The following is a 14976-nucleotide window of genomic DNA, read 5'->3' as shown; positions in this document are numbered from 1 at the left end:
TGGCATCGAATCGGGACCTACCACAGAAATTCTAGTAAATAATTGCCCAGAAATACACAATACTATCGATCATATCTTACTGTTTAATTATGAGTCCTATTATAGATTTGTATTTCAATCAATATCAAATGAGAAAAAATGAATTTTTTTGTTTAACTGTGCTGTAACTTTGTATCTCAATGTAAATATATTTTGTAGTTAACTCCTCCCTGACATACCAAAAACGGCATAGGTGAAATCCTGACTATGCCGTATGGGTGAAATCAATGACAAAACTCCAACTGACTGACTTTAATGGTGTCAGAATTTCACCTTTCTTTCTCAGACTATGCTACTAAAAGTAGCTCATTGCTTGTCATTAAAGTGTATCTTCAGCCTGGATAGTGTAATATATCTATTGTAAAAGCAAATGGCAAACTTTAGTAAAATGATAAAGTATTTTAAAAATTTTAACTGGACTTTCAGCACTATGCTTTTGGTAATATAAATTGTTCAATAATATTACTTTTTGAAGACTGGATATTTTTGACCCACACAGTACACATTTTAATGTTTCCAGCTATTCTACTTCTCTTTTGGTTATACTTTAAAATGAGTAATTTAAAATTAGTGGGGGGGGAGGGGGGAAACTTACCTAGTTGGTATTTTGAGTAATAATTCACCATTTGTCCAGTACTGCATGATTGTCTCTTATGCCTTTTTCTTATATTCATATCAGTGGTCTCCCATTGTGGTCTTTTTCTTATGTTTATTTTGTTAAGAACTTCAGAACTAGCAGCCGGGCTCTCATTATTTACACATTTGTTTGATTTTTTGCTGTCTAATTGGTCATCCAGCATTGCAGTCATTTTGGAAGGATTAGTTCCCTTACATGTCTCCACATCCTTTTCTTTTCCCTTTAATACATCTTGCCTACCAGAATAGGACCTTAAAGTACAATGCCTTTTTTCTTCAGTGTAGGTCTGATTGCTTCTATTTTCAACAGCTTCCGGAGAGTAAATGTTTAACTTAAATGATTTATGCTGTTCGATATGGTTGAGTTTTCTCAGAAATATTCTACAATCTTTAAAGGTTTTGGCTCTCCATGCACTTTGACTCATTTTAAGTTGGTTCTGTGCTTTTCCAACATTTTTTTGATTATAACTTGTTCCATTTATCTCTGAATGTGATTTAAAAATATTTGTTAAACCAGGATGTGTGCTGAAGTCCGACAATTCTATTGTCTGTGGAAGAAATGTATCTTTGACTTCAGTTCCAGTTGACAAGATTCTATTGTGAGATTCTAAGATTTCAGTGGGCTGGGTTTTTACTATACTTTTTCCTTGGTTCATGGACACTACATCACTGATTTTCCCACTTGTATTTTTAAAAAACTGGCTTTGGCAGAAAAATCTTAAGTTTCGCCTTTTAGATTTCCAGTCACCTGTTCCATGGTTATACATTTTTTTCACTTGTCTCCACCTGTCATGTTGTAACTTCTTAAATTCAGTTCTTCTTAATCTGGCTAGTGTGAAATTACTTTTCACATTTAAGACTGGAGCCTGGACCATTTTATGCAAAATTTGTAATTTCCCAGCTGGCTCTGAAGGAGAGGATAGTGCAAACTTTTTAAAGTGCTTTCTGAAAGGAGTAGTATTAAGATCAGATTGTTTACTTCCCATCTTCATCTCTCTAGTACTAATTACTTCCAAAGGATTGCGAGCATTTGCCTTTCTCACTAGAGAGAGGGACTGTGTTTCTGTTGTTTGCATAAACCAAGTACTAAGTTCATTTATATTACACTTCTTCTGAAAAAGCATTTTTATAGGTGATGCTTCAAGTTCTACAAGGCAGGTGTCCAAAGGTCTTGACACTTTAATGCTACAATCTTGTTCAACATGATGGCTTTTTTCATATAAACGCTTTTCAAATTCATTTCCACCCACCTGCAACCAGGTATTAGTTATCTGTTCAAATCTATTATTTAGTTCTTCCAACAAAGAGTCACGTGAAGTGGAAGTAGCCCACCACCTGAGAGAAGGATTTGATGAAAAAATGGGATCCAGTGATATTTCATTAACAGACCTGAATTCATTTACCTCTGAACCCTTTTCTTCACTCCCTGGATTTTTAGTTTCTGAGGTATCGTTGGATACTATCCTCAGATTTGATTGCATATGTTTTTCCTTTTGATCCTTAGCTTTTTTCAAACGGAGCTTATATGATTTACGTAGCAAGGCACTTCTACAAGTAAATGTGCTAGAAGATGCTAATGAATGTAAGAAATGCAGTGATGGTCTTCTGTCTCTAACAGAATGCCTCAAAGGAATTTCATGTTTTCTTGATTCTGTAGTAATCACAGATGAAACCGTGGTAGTGTCATTCTGAACGTTCTTTATTTCATTCATCTTATTGCACGGTTGATTATTCTTCTCTTGTGATATTTTTTTTTCTAACACATGCTGTTGCTGTAATGGAGGCAGGCAGCCACTAATACTTACTTTTCTTTCCTGAGGTGAAACTCTATTAACAGTCACTGATATGCCAGAGATTTTTACTTTTGCTGGTCTACCAGGCTTTCTAGTGATAGTTAAAGGCTTCTGATTTGGTTGTATGATATTGCTGTAAAGGTGTGGTAACAGTGGATTATTCTTGATAGGTCTAATATATTCATAACCAGACCCAGAGACTTCATTTTCAGTAGCAGAATTCTGTAAGACTTTTACTATTTCTGCAAAACCACTTTCAGTTTCTGTATTTTGCCTCAGTTCACTAGAGTCATTTGTAAAATTGGAATCATGTTGTGTAGGCATAGCATTAATTATATTGCTATTACCTTCAGAAACATGCCTTTTAGTTCTTCTTGACCTTCCAAAAACAACTGTCACAGTAATATTCTTGTTACTGATAACTTCTTTCATCACTGTTACATCAGATTTGGTGGTTTTCCCAATACTGGTGGGTTCACTTCTAAGGTCACTATTTTCAGCCATGTTTATTTTAGGCTTTGGAGGTCGTCCAATTGGTCGCTTAACCTGTTTTACAACCTGAGGCCCTATTTTTTTAGGCCTACCAGGTTTTCTTTTTAAAACAGGTTCATTGCCACTATTTGATTTTTCCACAGTTTCTTCACTTTGCTTAAAATAATTTAAGTCAGTTTCACCTGCTGCACAAGTATCTGCAATTGTCTCAGCATTAACAAAATTTGATTTCTCTTTACTGTCACTTTCATTACCGTTATATCCAGAGTCTCCAATGCAGATTTCATGAACAAGATCACTTGTTTTAGATTTTTTTCCTGATATTGTGTCTGGATGCTTCTGAAATAAACAAAGATTGGTGTTTGCTGTAGAAGATGCACTGGCAGCAGTTAAAGTATATTTCACTCCTTCACTACTATTAACCTCTGAGACAAACATAAGTTTTATTGGGCTAGAGTAACCTAGGAGAGATGCACTCTCCCCAACTTCAGATCTTGTTTGTACATCCCCATTACTGAAAGTCAATCTGCCTGAATCAGATGATGAAGATTTCAAAAGGTTGTTACCAAGTCCTTGATCTAGAACTTCTTTGTATTTTCTTGTTGGCACACACTCTGTTTTGCATGTATTGCTGCATGACAAGTGAGACTGGGGGAGGAAACTCTGTCCTGCATATCCTTTTTCACCCATGTTAAAATGTAGGCCTCTCCTAGCAGTTTCGTTCATATCACACTCAAATGTACTGGATATTTTATAACTATCCAACAATGGACTTTTAGTCTTTTTGGCTATGTTTATTGTATCTTCCAAGCGCTCCACAACAACTTGTAGATTTGTGTTCCTTACAATCTTATTTACATCAATAGATCTTTCAGCTTGAAGGTCTTTAACGATATTATCTCTCTCCAAATTTTCAGGAGATTTTTTTGTTTTGGAGGATTTTCTACATAAAAAGTCATTTGTTACATATACAGAGTACCATCCAGGAGGCACAATGTTACGTTTAGTTCTGCCCAAGATCCCATTATATTCCCCCTTCAAAGGACTCTGATCACGCTCTTTTTCAATTGCATAATCTCCTTGTGTTTTTGCAAAGTTAGTCTGGTCTACTATAGTAACGTTGTTTTCTGAAAATGCTACAAAACCAGAGTTAGTTTCAAAATTATTCAGAGGTAGTGCCATTGATTCTGCTTGACACACTGGCAAAGACATGGATTTAGTTTGACATCTCATACCTAGATTGTCAGGATTTTGTAAAGCTTTGTCTTCGAACATGTTGTAACTGTCTCCTTTGTTTGCTGACATTTTACCATATTTTTTTGTAGACTTCTTTACATTTCTCTCTAAAGTTGACTTTTTCCTTATAAAAGTTTCATCAAGACTTGCAAGTTCCCTCTTGATTTGCAAAGACTGTCGCCTAATCAGTGGTGAATCAGGAGAATTATACATTGCGAATAAAGTTTCCTGACGTTTGCGAAATCTGGTTTGGATAATTTTATTTTCCACTTGTTTATCATGTTGGCTCAGTAACTCCATAAAACTGTAATCACTTGCTTTAGCATCGTGCAATAGAGATGTTATGAAGTCCCCCAGTTTTACATTATCATTTTCTGGTGCCCTGTCACTGTCAGACAATTTTACAAGATTGGTTGTTATATCTGTAGTTTCTATTGATTTTAATTTTTCATTAATACGATCCATTAAATCTTGAAAAATGGCAGAATGTTCACCGTTTTCAAACTTTTCAGAATTTATAACACATTTGCTGCTTTCTTGATCTGTTGACAGCCGCGTTTCATTTGAGTAACCAAACCCTTTTCCTTTGCATAGTTTACCTTCATCTTCATACTCTCCATTGCTTCCTTCTGCTGGCAAGAGAGATGGAGGTTGATTAATGGTTATTTCAAATTTGTTGTCTAAAGCTGGAAAATCTATAGGTGATCCTTCCAATGTTTCAGTTTCATTACTTTGTACAGGTGACAATGGAGGGGGTGATGGGCTGCGAGATCTACTAGAACTTTTAATGCTGTTTGACAAATCATAGTCTTCGGTTGAAGAAAAGGATGTACAAGTTGCTGCCGTCACAGAGTACTTGTTATAGTTTTGTAGTTGTCCTGTACAGCACCTATGAGGATTACAACTGTGAGCAATCCTTTTATTCACTACTGTCTTAATACATCCAGTAGCTACAGTCTGACATGGCAAACAGTGCAAATCTTTAATACAAACACACAGAGATGGTAAACAAGTGTTTGGATTTTGATTTTGTAAACAGCACCTTTTTGTCACCATATGTCCATCAGAACTACAAAATGGAACATGGATATCATCTTCAATGAGGGAGTTCTGAATTTCTGAATGGATAATATGAGGTTGCAGGCAACTGCAAAGTGAAGGAACATTTTTGTCTTGGATTAAAAATTTCAAAATAGCCAAAATCTGCTGCCAGTGGTAAGAGCACACAGATTCCAAAACCTTGTTTAGTGCCGATTTTCCTTTTTCCAATTTAGTTGCTTCCTCTGATTTTTCACCAACTGTTGAACTGAAAACAAAAACAAATCAAAACAAAAAATAAATTACAGTAAAATATGATGTATGTTACAGTTTTAACTGTTAAACAGAAGACTGAAATCCTGAAAAGGCATGGAAAAATTATTTCCATTTCCTTTACATAGTTCATTTATCGTATTTGCAAATTTCTAATAGAACTATTTCACTACAGCTGATATGTATGTTATATATAGTACAATATTTCTAGCATGTTAAGTAGGAAAATATTCAGTGAAAAAAACATTTTACTCGACAAAGGAAAAATTGTTTGAAATCCAGCATTTCTCAAATACAATAATTATACTACTATTTACTTCATGGCACCTTTCATCCAGTATTTCAAATTTCCTTGCAAACATTAATGAATTAACCCTCACAACAAACATGTGAGGTAAGTATTATCCTTATTTTACAGGTGTAAATGGAGAGGGGTAAAATGATTTGTCCAATGTCCAGTGTCACAGTGGATGCTTGTGGCAGAGACAGGGAGAGAACCCCTCTCCTCTGACTCCAGATTATGTGTTTTAACCACAAGACCATCCCTTCCTTACTGTATGTGTTATGCAGCACAGCCCATAAGATGTTCAATATGAACTTGAAAAATTTGTTTAAAAGGACATTCAACCTTAGTAGGCCATAGAAATAACTTTAGAAGCCATCACTGATGTTAATGTTCTTTTAAGATATAGATTCCCTTTTTTACCCCAGTAGCATAAATCTGCCACAGACTTCCATTGCATCTCTCTCAAAACACACACACACACACACACACACACACACACACACTTACTTTGTACCTAGAAGACAACAAAAAGGAACCCCTGAAGTAAGTAACTTGCAAACCAAATGAGATTGAATCCCTTTAAATATCAGGTTAACTTAAGTGTCTATATCTAAATAAGACTTCAAAATAGCTGTTCTCAGATACTCAACCAAAACAAAATCAGTTATGAAATACTATCTTCTTAACTACTTGATTTCTCAACACAAATTTATTAAAACTAAAATTACTACTTACCTAATCAATCATTTAAATTGAAAAGCTGAAAATGTTCCATTGTAGAAATAATAGACCTTTCTTCAACTAAACACAAAAACCACTGTTGAATAGTAACTAAAATAAAATAGTTATCCTCTATAATTCAGAACTTTTACTGGTACCAATAGCAAGAGCAGCAAATAATATTAAAAGTATTCTGTTTCAGAAAAGTATGTATTTTTTAAACATATCACCAAACTCTGAACATGACACTAACTATTCACCCTATTCCTCTTGCCAATCATTTTCAACATTTAAATCTCCATTTTGGCAAAATTTCATTTTGACTGGTTTTACATTTTACATTTTAATATACTATGTATATAAATTATTAATTCATTACTCAACAAATGTAAACAAACTAGTATCCTGTCTGAATGATAAAAAGCCATAAATTACTTCATTGTTCTTACAAAGATTTGTATATGCATAGTTTTGTATGTATAAATTATTGCCCTAGGTAAGCTTTAAGTTGTATGCTATAAAAGCAATCAACTATGCTTAATAATTCCTGGTGATTTTCTTCCTCTCCTGAAACATTTTATATAAAGTTTGAAGGTGTTCAAAGTGAACCATCAGGTTGATCATACTATCTCTTAAAATCCTAACTGAATCCTGATGTTATTAGCTGAACTTGTAATTAAAATTCAATTAAATGACATGAAAAGACAAAATTATTTGCATCTGTCATCTAAAATGAAACTCTACTGCATTGTGGAGCCTGTAATGATATTACCACCATGAGTGAGTTTAGGACCCAATCAGCTAACCTTATTTTATGTGGAACTCCAATTATAGCAATAATAAAATGTAGAACAACTTATCAGATTTATTGAAATACCAAAAACAAACCAATCAACCAAAAAAACAACAAAAAACAAAAATCAAACAAAAATACAAAAGCCAAGACTGAAAGCGAAATAGAAAAATGAGATTAAAAATTGACTTCTGTAATCACACTGGATAGATAAAGAAAAGGTATTTTCTATTTTATTTAAATTTAGGAACACATTTTGTAATTTAAAAATAGAAATAAAAATTCTTGAACATAGTAATAGGCCTTTAACATGTTATTTAATAGTTTGTTCAGTAATATTATATGCTGTAGTTTAAAGAAACACCTATCAAATTACAACTTTGATAAGCACTTAATTCACCGTAATTGGTGTGGTAAAAAATACCTACATAAACTGAACCCTCCAGACAGGAATCTGTCTTTATATGCTCTCCACGCATATAAATGCGTTATCAATTATGGACTATTAGTGTTCTTTATAAGATTACTTTTTTAAACATTTGACGAATCAAGAATACTAGAACATCCATCTAAAGAAAATATATGCTCATTAGTGTAAGAAACTTCAGTGTTCCTAAAGGTCTCTCAAAGTTATGGGCCAGGTCTTCCAGCTCAAAGCTGCCTTGAGCTTGCCACTGAAGGTTTTCCCACTGTGTACAGTAATTCTCAGGTGTGCACAGTCACTACTATTGCTTGTACACCACCCCTTTCCTGGCTATCAGTAGAGTGGGTATGACATCCCTATACTCCAGTGATCCTTAGTTGCCAGAACAGCCCTATAAAATCATATGCAGCTCATGCTGCTCTAACTTATGCCATGGACTACGTGATCCCAGGTTCAGGGGAATGCAAAATGTTAAAAGTTACTTTTGCACCACCCTGCACTAAAGTATGTTGAGCACAGCTTGGCTGCTGCTCAGGTCATAGGCCTAAAAATCTGTTTAAAACAAAGCATTTACTTTAAAGAGATACGAACATTTCTACAGAGGGATTTTGTGTATCTGTAAACGAATTCATTCAACTTTCATGTTTTTAATAGCTTTCCAACCACTTTCGTTAAATATTAAAGAGTTGTGCTTCAGCAAATGCTTTCCCCTCTTTTTCTCTTTCATCCTGTTGTGTCGTCATTATACAGAATTTATAGTATCACAGTAATTCCCATGGCAAAAAGTGGCAGTGTCAAACACAGAGGTCCAGGTTACTAGCCCTGTAGAGCCATACATGAATCTTTCCCCTTCCTGTGCGCAGCGGTAGCTACAATTCCTGTCTTCACAGAACTCTTCATCTTTTTATGAATTCCATGGTAGAGGTTCTGTGGGTACAGGGTTCATGCAGAGGGAGGGGACAGAAACGGGTTGGGTTAGGAGCAAGAGGATCAACACATCTTGTCCGCCAAAGTGAAGCAATTCACAGATTCGGTGTAAATTATAATAGAACCTGGGACTGTATTATCCTTTCTACTGAGATCCCCTGCTCAGTGCCAGGGGCAGCAATTGGAAAACTGGCGATTATCTGTGGGGGTCAAAGTTGGCACAAAGGCATAGGGTCATCACATCGTGACTCACCAAATTTGAGGACAGGTGTGATGGCCTATTTTGTATAGAATTAACATATAAAATATCAAGATCTGTTTTCTCTTCCAACCCAAGGAAACTATCGAAGAGGAACTGGGGAGAGGGATAGCTCAGTGGTTTGAGCATTGGCCTGCTAAACCCCAGGGTTGTGAATTCAATCCTTGAGGGGTCCATTTAGGGATCTGGGGCAAAAATTGGGGATTGGTCCTGCTTTGAGCAGGGGGTTGGACTAGATGACCTCCTGGGCTCCCTTCCAACCCTGATATTCTATGATTCTAACCAAGATTTTCTCCCTCGGAGTTCCAGCCTCAGCTTTTTCCTCCAGAGATGCTTTATAACATGATTACAGCTTCTATGAAGAAATGAGCAGAAAGGAAACTGGACTTGCGAGGAACAAAAATGTTTTCAAGTAGTCAACGGGAGAACAAAAAAAATTACTGGCCATATAAATTATTTGTATAAATGTTCTCCCTTTTTCTATGCCCCAATGCATATATTTAATAAATAAATATATTGGCTGAAGAAAGTTTAACAAATTAAATGAATAAAGCTTTCTGAACAGATTATTAGTAAAATAAGCATTCAATTTATACAGATCGGTTTGCAGTTGAAAACTGATAAAACAATTTTGTGCGACTCCTATACTTTAGGACATTTTAATTTTCTAAAGTGTGCCTAATTTATTAGCAGACCATCATATTTTGAGAGTCAGTCTTCCTTGTGACAATTATTTTTGCTTTATAAATATGTTCATTGTAGCAATAACTGTCAAAAGCAAGTTCTATCATGAACTTATTAGACTAATAGTAAATTTGTGCCTAAGGAGTAAGTCAAATGAGCCAGTATATGGTCTTTTTTTGTTTTGTTTTACTGAATGAGCAAAATCAATCACACATCAGTGTTGTTGTAAATTTATGTGCAAAAGCATTGAAGTGCTTTACTACAAATTACAACGTAGAAACACGTTAACTAAACAATTAAATTCATACAATCAGATTTAGGTATATAACAACACAAAGAGGAAACAGAATTACAGTACATTTACAACACAAGACAAATACATGGAATTCATTAGAAAATATTGTAATAAATAATTCATGAATTATAGTGCAATTGATTTATGCATAAATATAACTAATTGCCTAAAAATCAGTTATTAACAAAATCTGTCAAAAAATCAAGGCAGCCACAGAGTTTTACTAAATTACTGCGACAATGGAAATACTGCAATTAAAAAACAAATACAAGTATTTGTACTGTAAACAACTAAAAAAAAAAATCAGTCTCACTAAAGTTAATATACAATTTAATATAAAATTGTCATTAGCTACCAGAAATGGTTTAAACAACTTTACTGAGCAGTAGTTCTAAAAACAGAGGCACTGTTTTTTAATATAAAATACTTGAGAAACATTCAAATAAGTAGAAAGCATGTAGGGCTTGCTTTCACCTTCATTTAAAAGTCTGCTGAAACATGAATTTTCAGAAATTGTCAATTACGAAGTAGTGACTGGTAACTGAATTTATAAAACAGTTCAAAGGTACAACTTAAATGACATTTAAATGGAATACACTGGAGTTAGGGAAGGGGAACCTACACATTTCCCTGCCTTTCCTTAGTTGTGTAATCAAAAGTTAATCTAATAATTAGAAACAAATAATTCTGTTTCTTTTTAAACACTTACAGGTCGAGCATCATCTATAAACTATCAAAAAATATTTTAATATACTATTTCTGACCAAAAAAATAAATAAATACAAGTACTAAAATGCTGAAAATTAATTATAATATTACATATAAAACTACTGATCACTGTTAAGTGAATAGTAAAATGATCCCTGATTTTATGAATCCTGTCAATTTTTGGTCAGGTCATCTTTTAAATGATATAAAAAGTGTACTGTAACTTGCCTTCAATATAAACTTCTGACTCAATTTATAATATTGTCTGAGGAATAAAAATTTTTTAGTGTGGTACAAATATTAGGCAATGTATTGAAGCCCCCAAAACTTCTGCAAGTAAAATTCTGTATAAAGAGAGATTTTGAAACCTTTAGGTACTATTAATTTTGTTTTCCACTGGGGAGTATACATCAACAAATTCATCTTTCTGGCCCTCACAAAATATGGCTTAATTCTTTAAAAATCAACGATGACCCTGACATCTGCTTATATGTATCCTACTTGTTATTAGATACAATTATTTTTACAGAAGGATTTCTTTTCTAATATGCAAGTAAACCTTAATAGTTGAAGAGGGTACACTATAGATCTAAGAGACCAAAAGATTGATATGTTGGTGGTTGTGCAGTTTCACTTAACTTCTTATGGATTAATTTATTTTAAAAAATAAGAAATTACCTGTAATTAGGTTAATAGCCAAGAGCTAGATTTTACCATAAATTTTTGAGGGAAACTCCCCACTGAGTTCAAGTTTCTTTTGAAAGTCAATTACATGATGTGGCCCTACACGTGTAATGTATTCTTACATTCACATAGGATACTCAGCCTATACAAAGGCAAATTTAAGCAAAAAACATGTCTGACAATGTATGTGTGTGAGAAAATTTACAAAAAGTAGAAAAAAGGGTAAGTGTTTCTGGATATGTTTGATTTGGTTTAGAAAAAGCAATCTAAACCTAAATTTTAATTGGAAAAAGGGCACAGATGTTTAATTTTGAATGTATAAAGCAAGTACTCATTCTTATGTAGACACATGCTTTATGACATTACACCACCAAAATTACATATTATTTAAAATCCAATGTAAATACTTGGAAATTAATTTAAAAACTGCAATCTGAAGACAGCTAGTCTCTCTTAGATTCTATTAAGTCACATATTTTAAATGAACTGCCTAGCTTCTACCAAATTTATAATGAATTTATACTACTGAAAGTTCAAAACAGCTTCACTGTTTAATATTTGTGAATCTGTCAAGACCCTGAACTGTAAATTTGGTTATTAGCAAAACAATAGTGTATCGGCCCACCAAAATGAAAACTTGATATTCATTTTGATAAACTGAAAAGGTTTGAAATGTCACAGCAGCAAATACATTACAGTTACAGTGAGTTTTTTGTTTTTCAATATAAGGAGTGTGACAATCCTTAAATGAATTTAAAGTAGTCATAACATTAACTAACCAGCACATTTAATATCCATTCTCAAGCTCATTCTGTGCACATTATGAACATGCTCTAAGTTGCATTCCAACTTTCTTCTTAAACTTTAGAAGTTATCTTATTCTCCAAACTAAAAAGGAAAATTAGGTTAATAATTAAGTTTATTTTATACTTAGTATTCCATCTTCTTTCATATTTAATAATTCTATAGCTACAGTAATTTGTCAGTTTTCATAAATGTATATTTTGTAAACACCAATTTCTTGCTAAATGAACAACAAAATTCTTCTTAAAATGATAAAAATGCAGTTTTATGTCTGCTATCACACATTTTTATTAATGAAATGTTTTGGTTTTTTCTAGTTGTATTGGAGATCTAGTTATGATGTTTTTATTTTCTTCCACAGAATGTACTACCTCCTACTAATACTTCACATATCCATTTCCTTGGTAAGGAACTAACTTTGTAAAAGAAAAATAATCCCTTGATTTGTGTATTCTGAACTACTTACAACCTATTGCAAGTATTTTGTGAAGTATAAAAGTTTACAAACCATGGGTCATGTATTTCCATAATAAGATGGTTTATTCAATGGCTAATGTGGTTCTTTACCAACTAAAAATAATGCTTCACATGACAAATACTTGTTTTCCCCAAACATTTTATGCTATTGACTACTAAAGAAAACCTGAATCTTTTTCACCTATTTATACAAGGATTTTATTAAATACACACTATCAGAATTAAGGGAGAACTCTATAATTCCGTCCACAGTGAAAACCCTGAATAAAACTACTTTTCAAAAGGCATGTATGTGGTTTTTGAACTGTATAATTTCATGTCTTCTGTCAGTGTGAGCATATGTACTTCTCGTGTGTGTGTGTATACAGACAGACATACACACACACACACACACACACCAAACAATTTGCTAACAATTAATCTACACAGGCTTGCTGCTGTTTTTGCAGCTGCCAGTCCCTGAATCTGTCATATTAAATAACCCAGTGTCTGGTAATCGAAGTTTCTTCTTCGGTGGAGTCTTCAGTGTTCCAGATCTTTCTTTAACTTTGTATTCTAAAGTGCTGTGAGGTACCCCATAAATTCCTTGTGCTTTGGAAACACTCATTTTCCCACTCATTACCATAGCAATAGCTTCTTCCATTATTTCATGATCGTATTGCCTATAACGGCCTCGTTTTTTCCTTGGTTGTTTATTGTCTTTGCGATCCAAACCATCTTCTGTATTTTCAGATGTTCCATCAACTGTTCCATTCTTAACATTAAGACATAAAGAAGAGAGGTCCCCATGCAGAAAGTAGGAGTCAACACTTGAGTGAGTTACAGGTCCAGAACATTCAATTTTGTTCTGTTTAGGGAGTATATTTTTCAGTTTTTGAAGAGCTGATCCGTCTAAGACTGAGGAGGTTTTGGAAACATGGTACATGACATCCAGAAGACCAGCATTATCAGATTGTGGTTTGGACACAGAACTTATTCTTAGCTGAGGAATTTTTAACTGTACAGTAGGATTTGAAGTTTCATATTGTAGATTTTCACTTTTTTCTTTGAACTGAGTGACCATTCTCTGTAGAGTTAACTGGTGGAGGTAACTGGAAGCTGTTGGGAATTTTAATTCTGAGGTTTCAAGTAGACTGAGTTTACTTTTTTCTGTGCGCTCTGCTTGAGCTCTTGCCCACAAGGCTACTTTTTGCAGCACTGCACAAGTTTCTTTTCTGTCTTTAAATGAATAACTATCATTGAAATCTCGAGTTTTGTTTTTAAAAAGTGCAGGCTTTCCTGCTGGTAAGGCTTCTAAGTGGAGAAGTAAAGTTTTTTGAGGTATGCCATAAAGTATGCCTGCTTTATTTATGTCCAGTGCTCCAGACTGAATGTCTTTCAAAGCTTTTGAGAGCAAACCATCTGCAAACTCAGCACTTCTTTCCACATAGTCCTCTCTGTGTCTGTGTAGTCTCCTGGATGGATGGAATGAAACGATGGTAAACTGATGTATGAGAGACTCTCACACAGCTATGGAAGGGAAGGGTCCACTCCTTTATTATACTCCTTGCTTAGGTAACATCACTGCTTCTGATACTTTTAAGTCTTTGAGATGTAGTAGTTACTGATTATCATAGTAAAATGCTACAATGTGTCAAAATCATACGGTGGCTTCTACAGCAGCCCTTCCAAGAACTTTAAATCCTAGTTCAGTATTTGATAATATTCTCATGTGTTTGCTATTTTCCCTTTGATACATGCTTGCAGAGCAACACTTATAATTTTAGTTATGCAATTAACATTCCATTAAGTACCCAAATCCTAAATGAGATTTTGTTAGTAGAAACGTGACGTTACCGCTAAACAAGTAATAAAAGAGTCAACCCCCTTATAGAAAATTTGCAGTGATAGGTACATTACCAAACACAAAACCCCCAGATTTCCACAGGACTAATTTTTCTACATTCATAAGATAAAGTGCTGTATTAACAAGTAAGTCCCATTTTGTCAATTTACAACTCAGTTTTTAAAATTCTAATCACTATTTATATTTTCTAATTATAAAATCATAAATAATTTTAAAACTTGTTCATATTAATAGATTAACAGAACACAATTTTTACACAATTCAACAAATAAAGCTAAATGTATTATTTGGAACAAATTATTTTGTAAGATGTACAGGTGACAAAAAGGGTCCTGCTATGGCTAGTGGATGGGAAGATGCCAAAATTATAACAAAATCCAACAGAACAATGTATTTCACTATTTTTGTTTCAGTTAATGTAATGGTAGCTTTCAGCACATGAAACAACATTTTTAGTTTTTAATGCTGAATGGACATATTTAGCAGTTTGCCACCACACACCATAGGCAAAACCATGATGTAAGTATAACAATTAGGAACTCTCTCTCTCTCTCTCTCATTG

At 33.9% G+C, this 14976-nt stretch overlaps 1 protein-coding gene across 14 annotated transcripts in view; it reads right to left on the bottom strand.

Annotated features, from left to right (window-relative positions):
• LCORL (ligand dependent nuclear receptor corepressor like) overlaps window positions 1-14976 on the bottom strand; it is a 183669-nt gene that overhangs the window by 21941 nt on the left and 146752 nt on the right. For 4 of the 14 annotated variants that reach the window (XM_043544599.1, XM_043544600.1, XM_043544602.1 and 1 more), the window contains exons 7-8: window positions 11864-11869; window positions 635-5502 (exon numbers count right to left, since the gene is read on the bottom strand). The exons of 2 other annotated variants lie outside the window; for them this stretch is intronic. In XM_043544599.1, coding sequence (XP_043400534.1) covers window positions 635-5502; window positions 11864-11869 — 4874 coding nt within the window. Of the gene's footprint in view, window positions 1-634; window positions 5503-9764; window positions 14023-14976 lie in introns of those variants that run through there. 8 more of the 14 variants (XM_037898007.2, XM_027829385.3, XM_043544604.1 and 5 more) reach the window with 4 other exon arrangements.

This window comes from Chelonia mydas, chromosome 4 (assembly GCF_015237465.2).
Source record: "Chelonia mydas isolate rCheMyd1 chromosome 4, rCheMyd1.pri.v2, whole genome shotgun sequence".
Classification (NCBI taxonomy): Eukaryota; Metazoa; Chordata; order Testudines; family Cheloniidae; genus Chelonia; species Chelonia mydas.
Note: the sequence above shows the minus strand (reverse complement) of the source record. Positions and strands in the feature narration are given on the sequence as shown.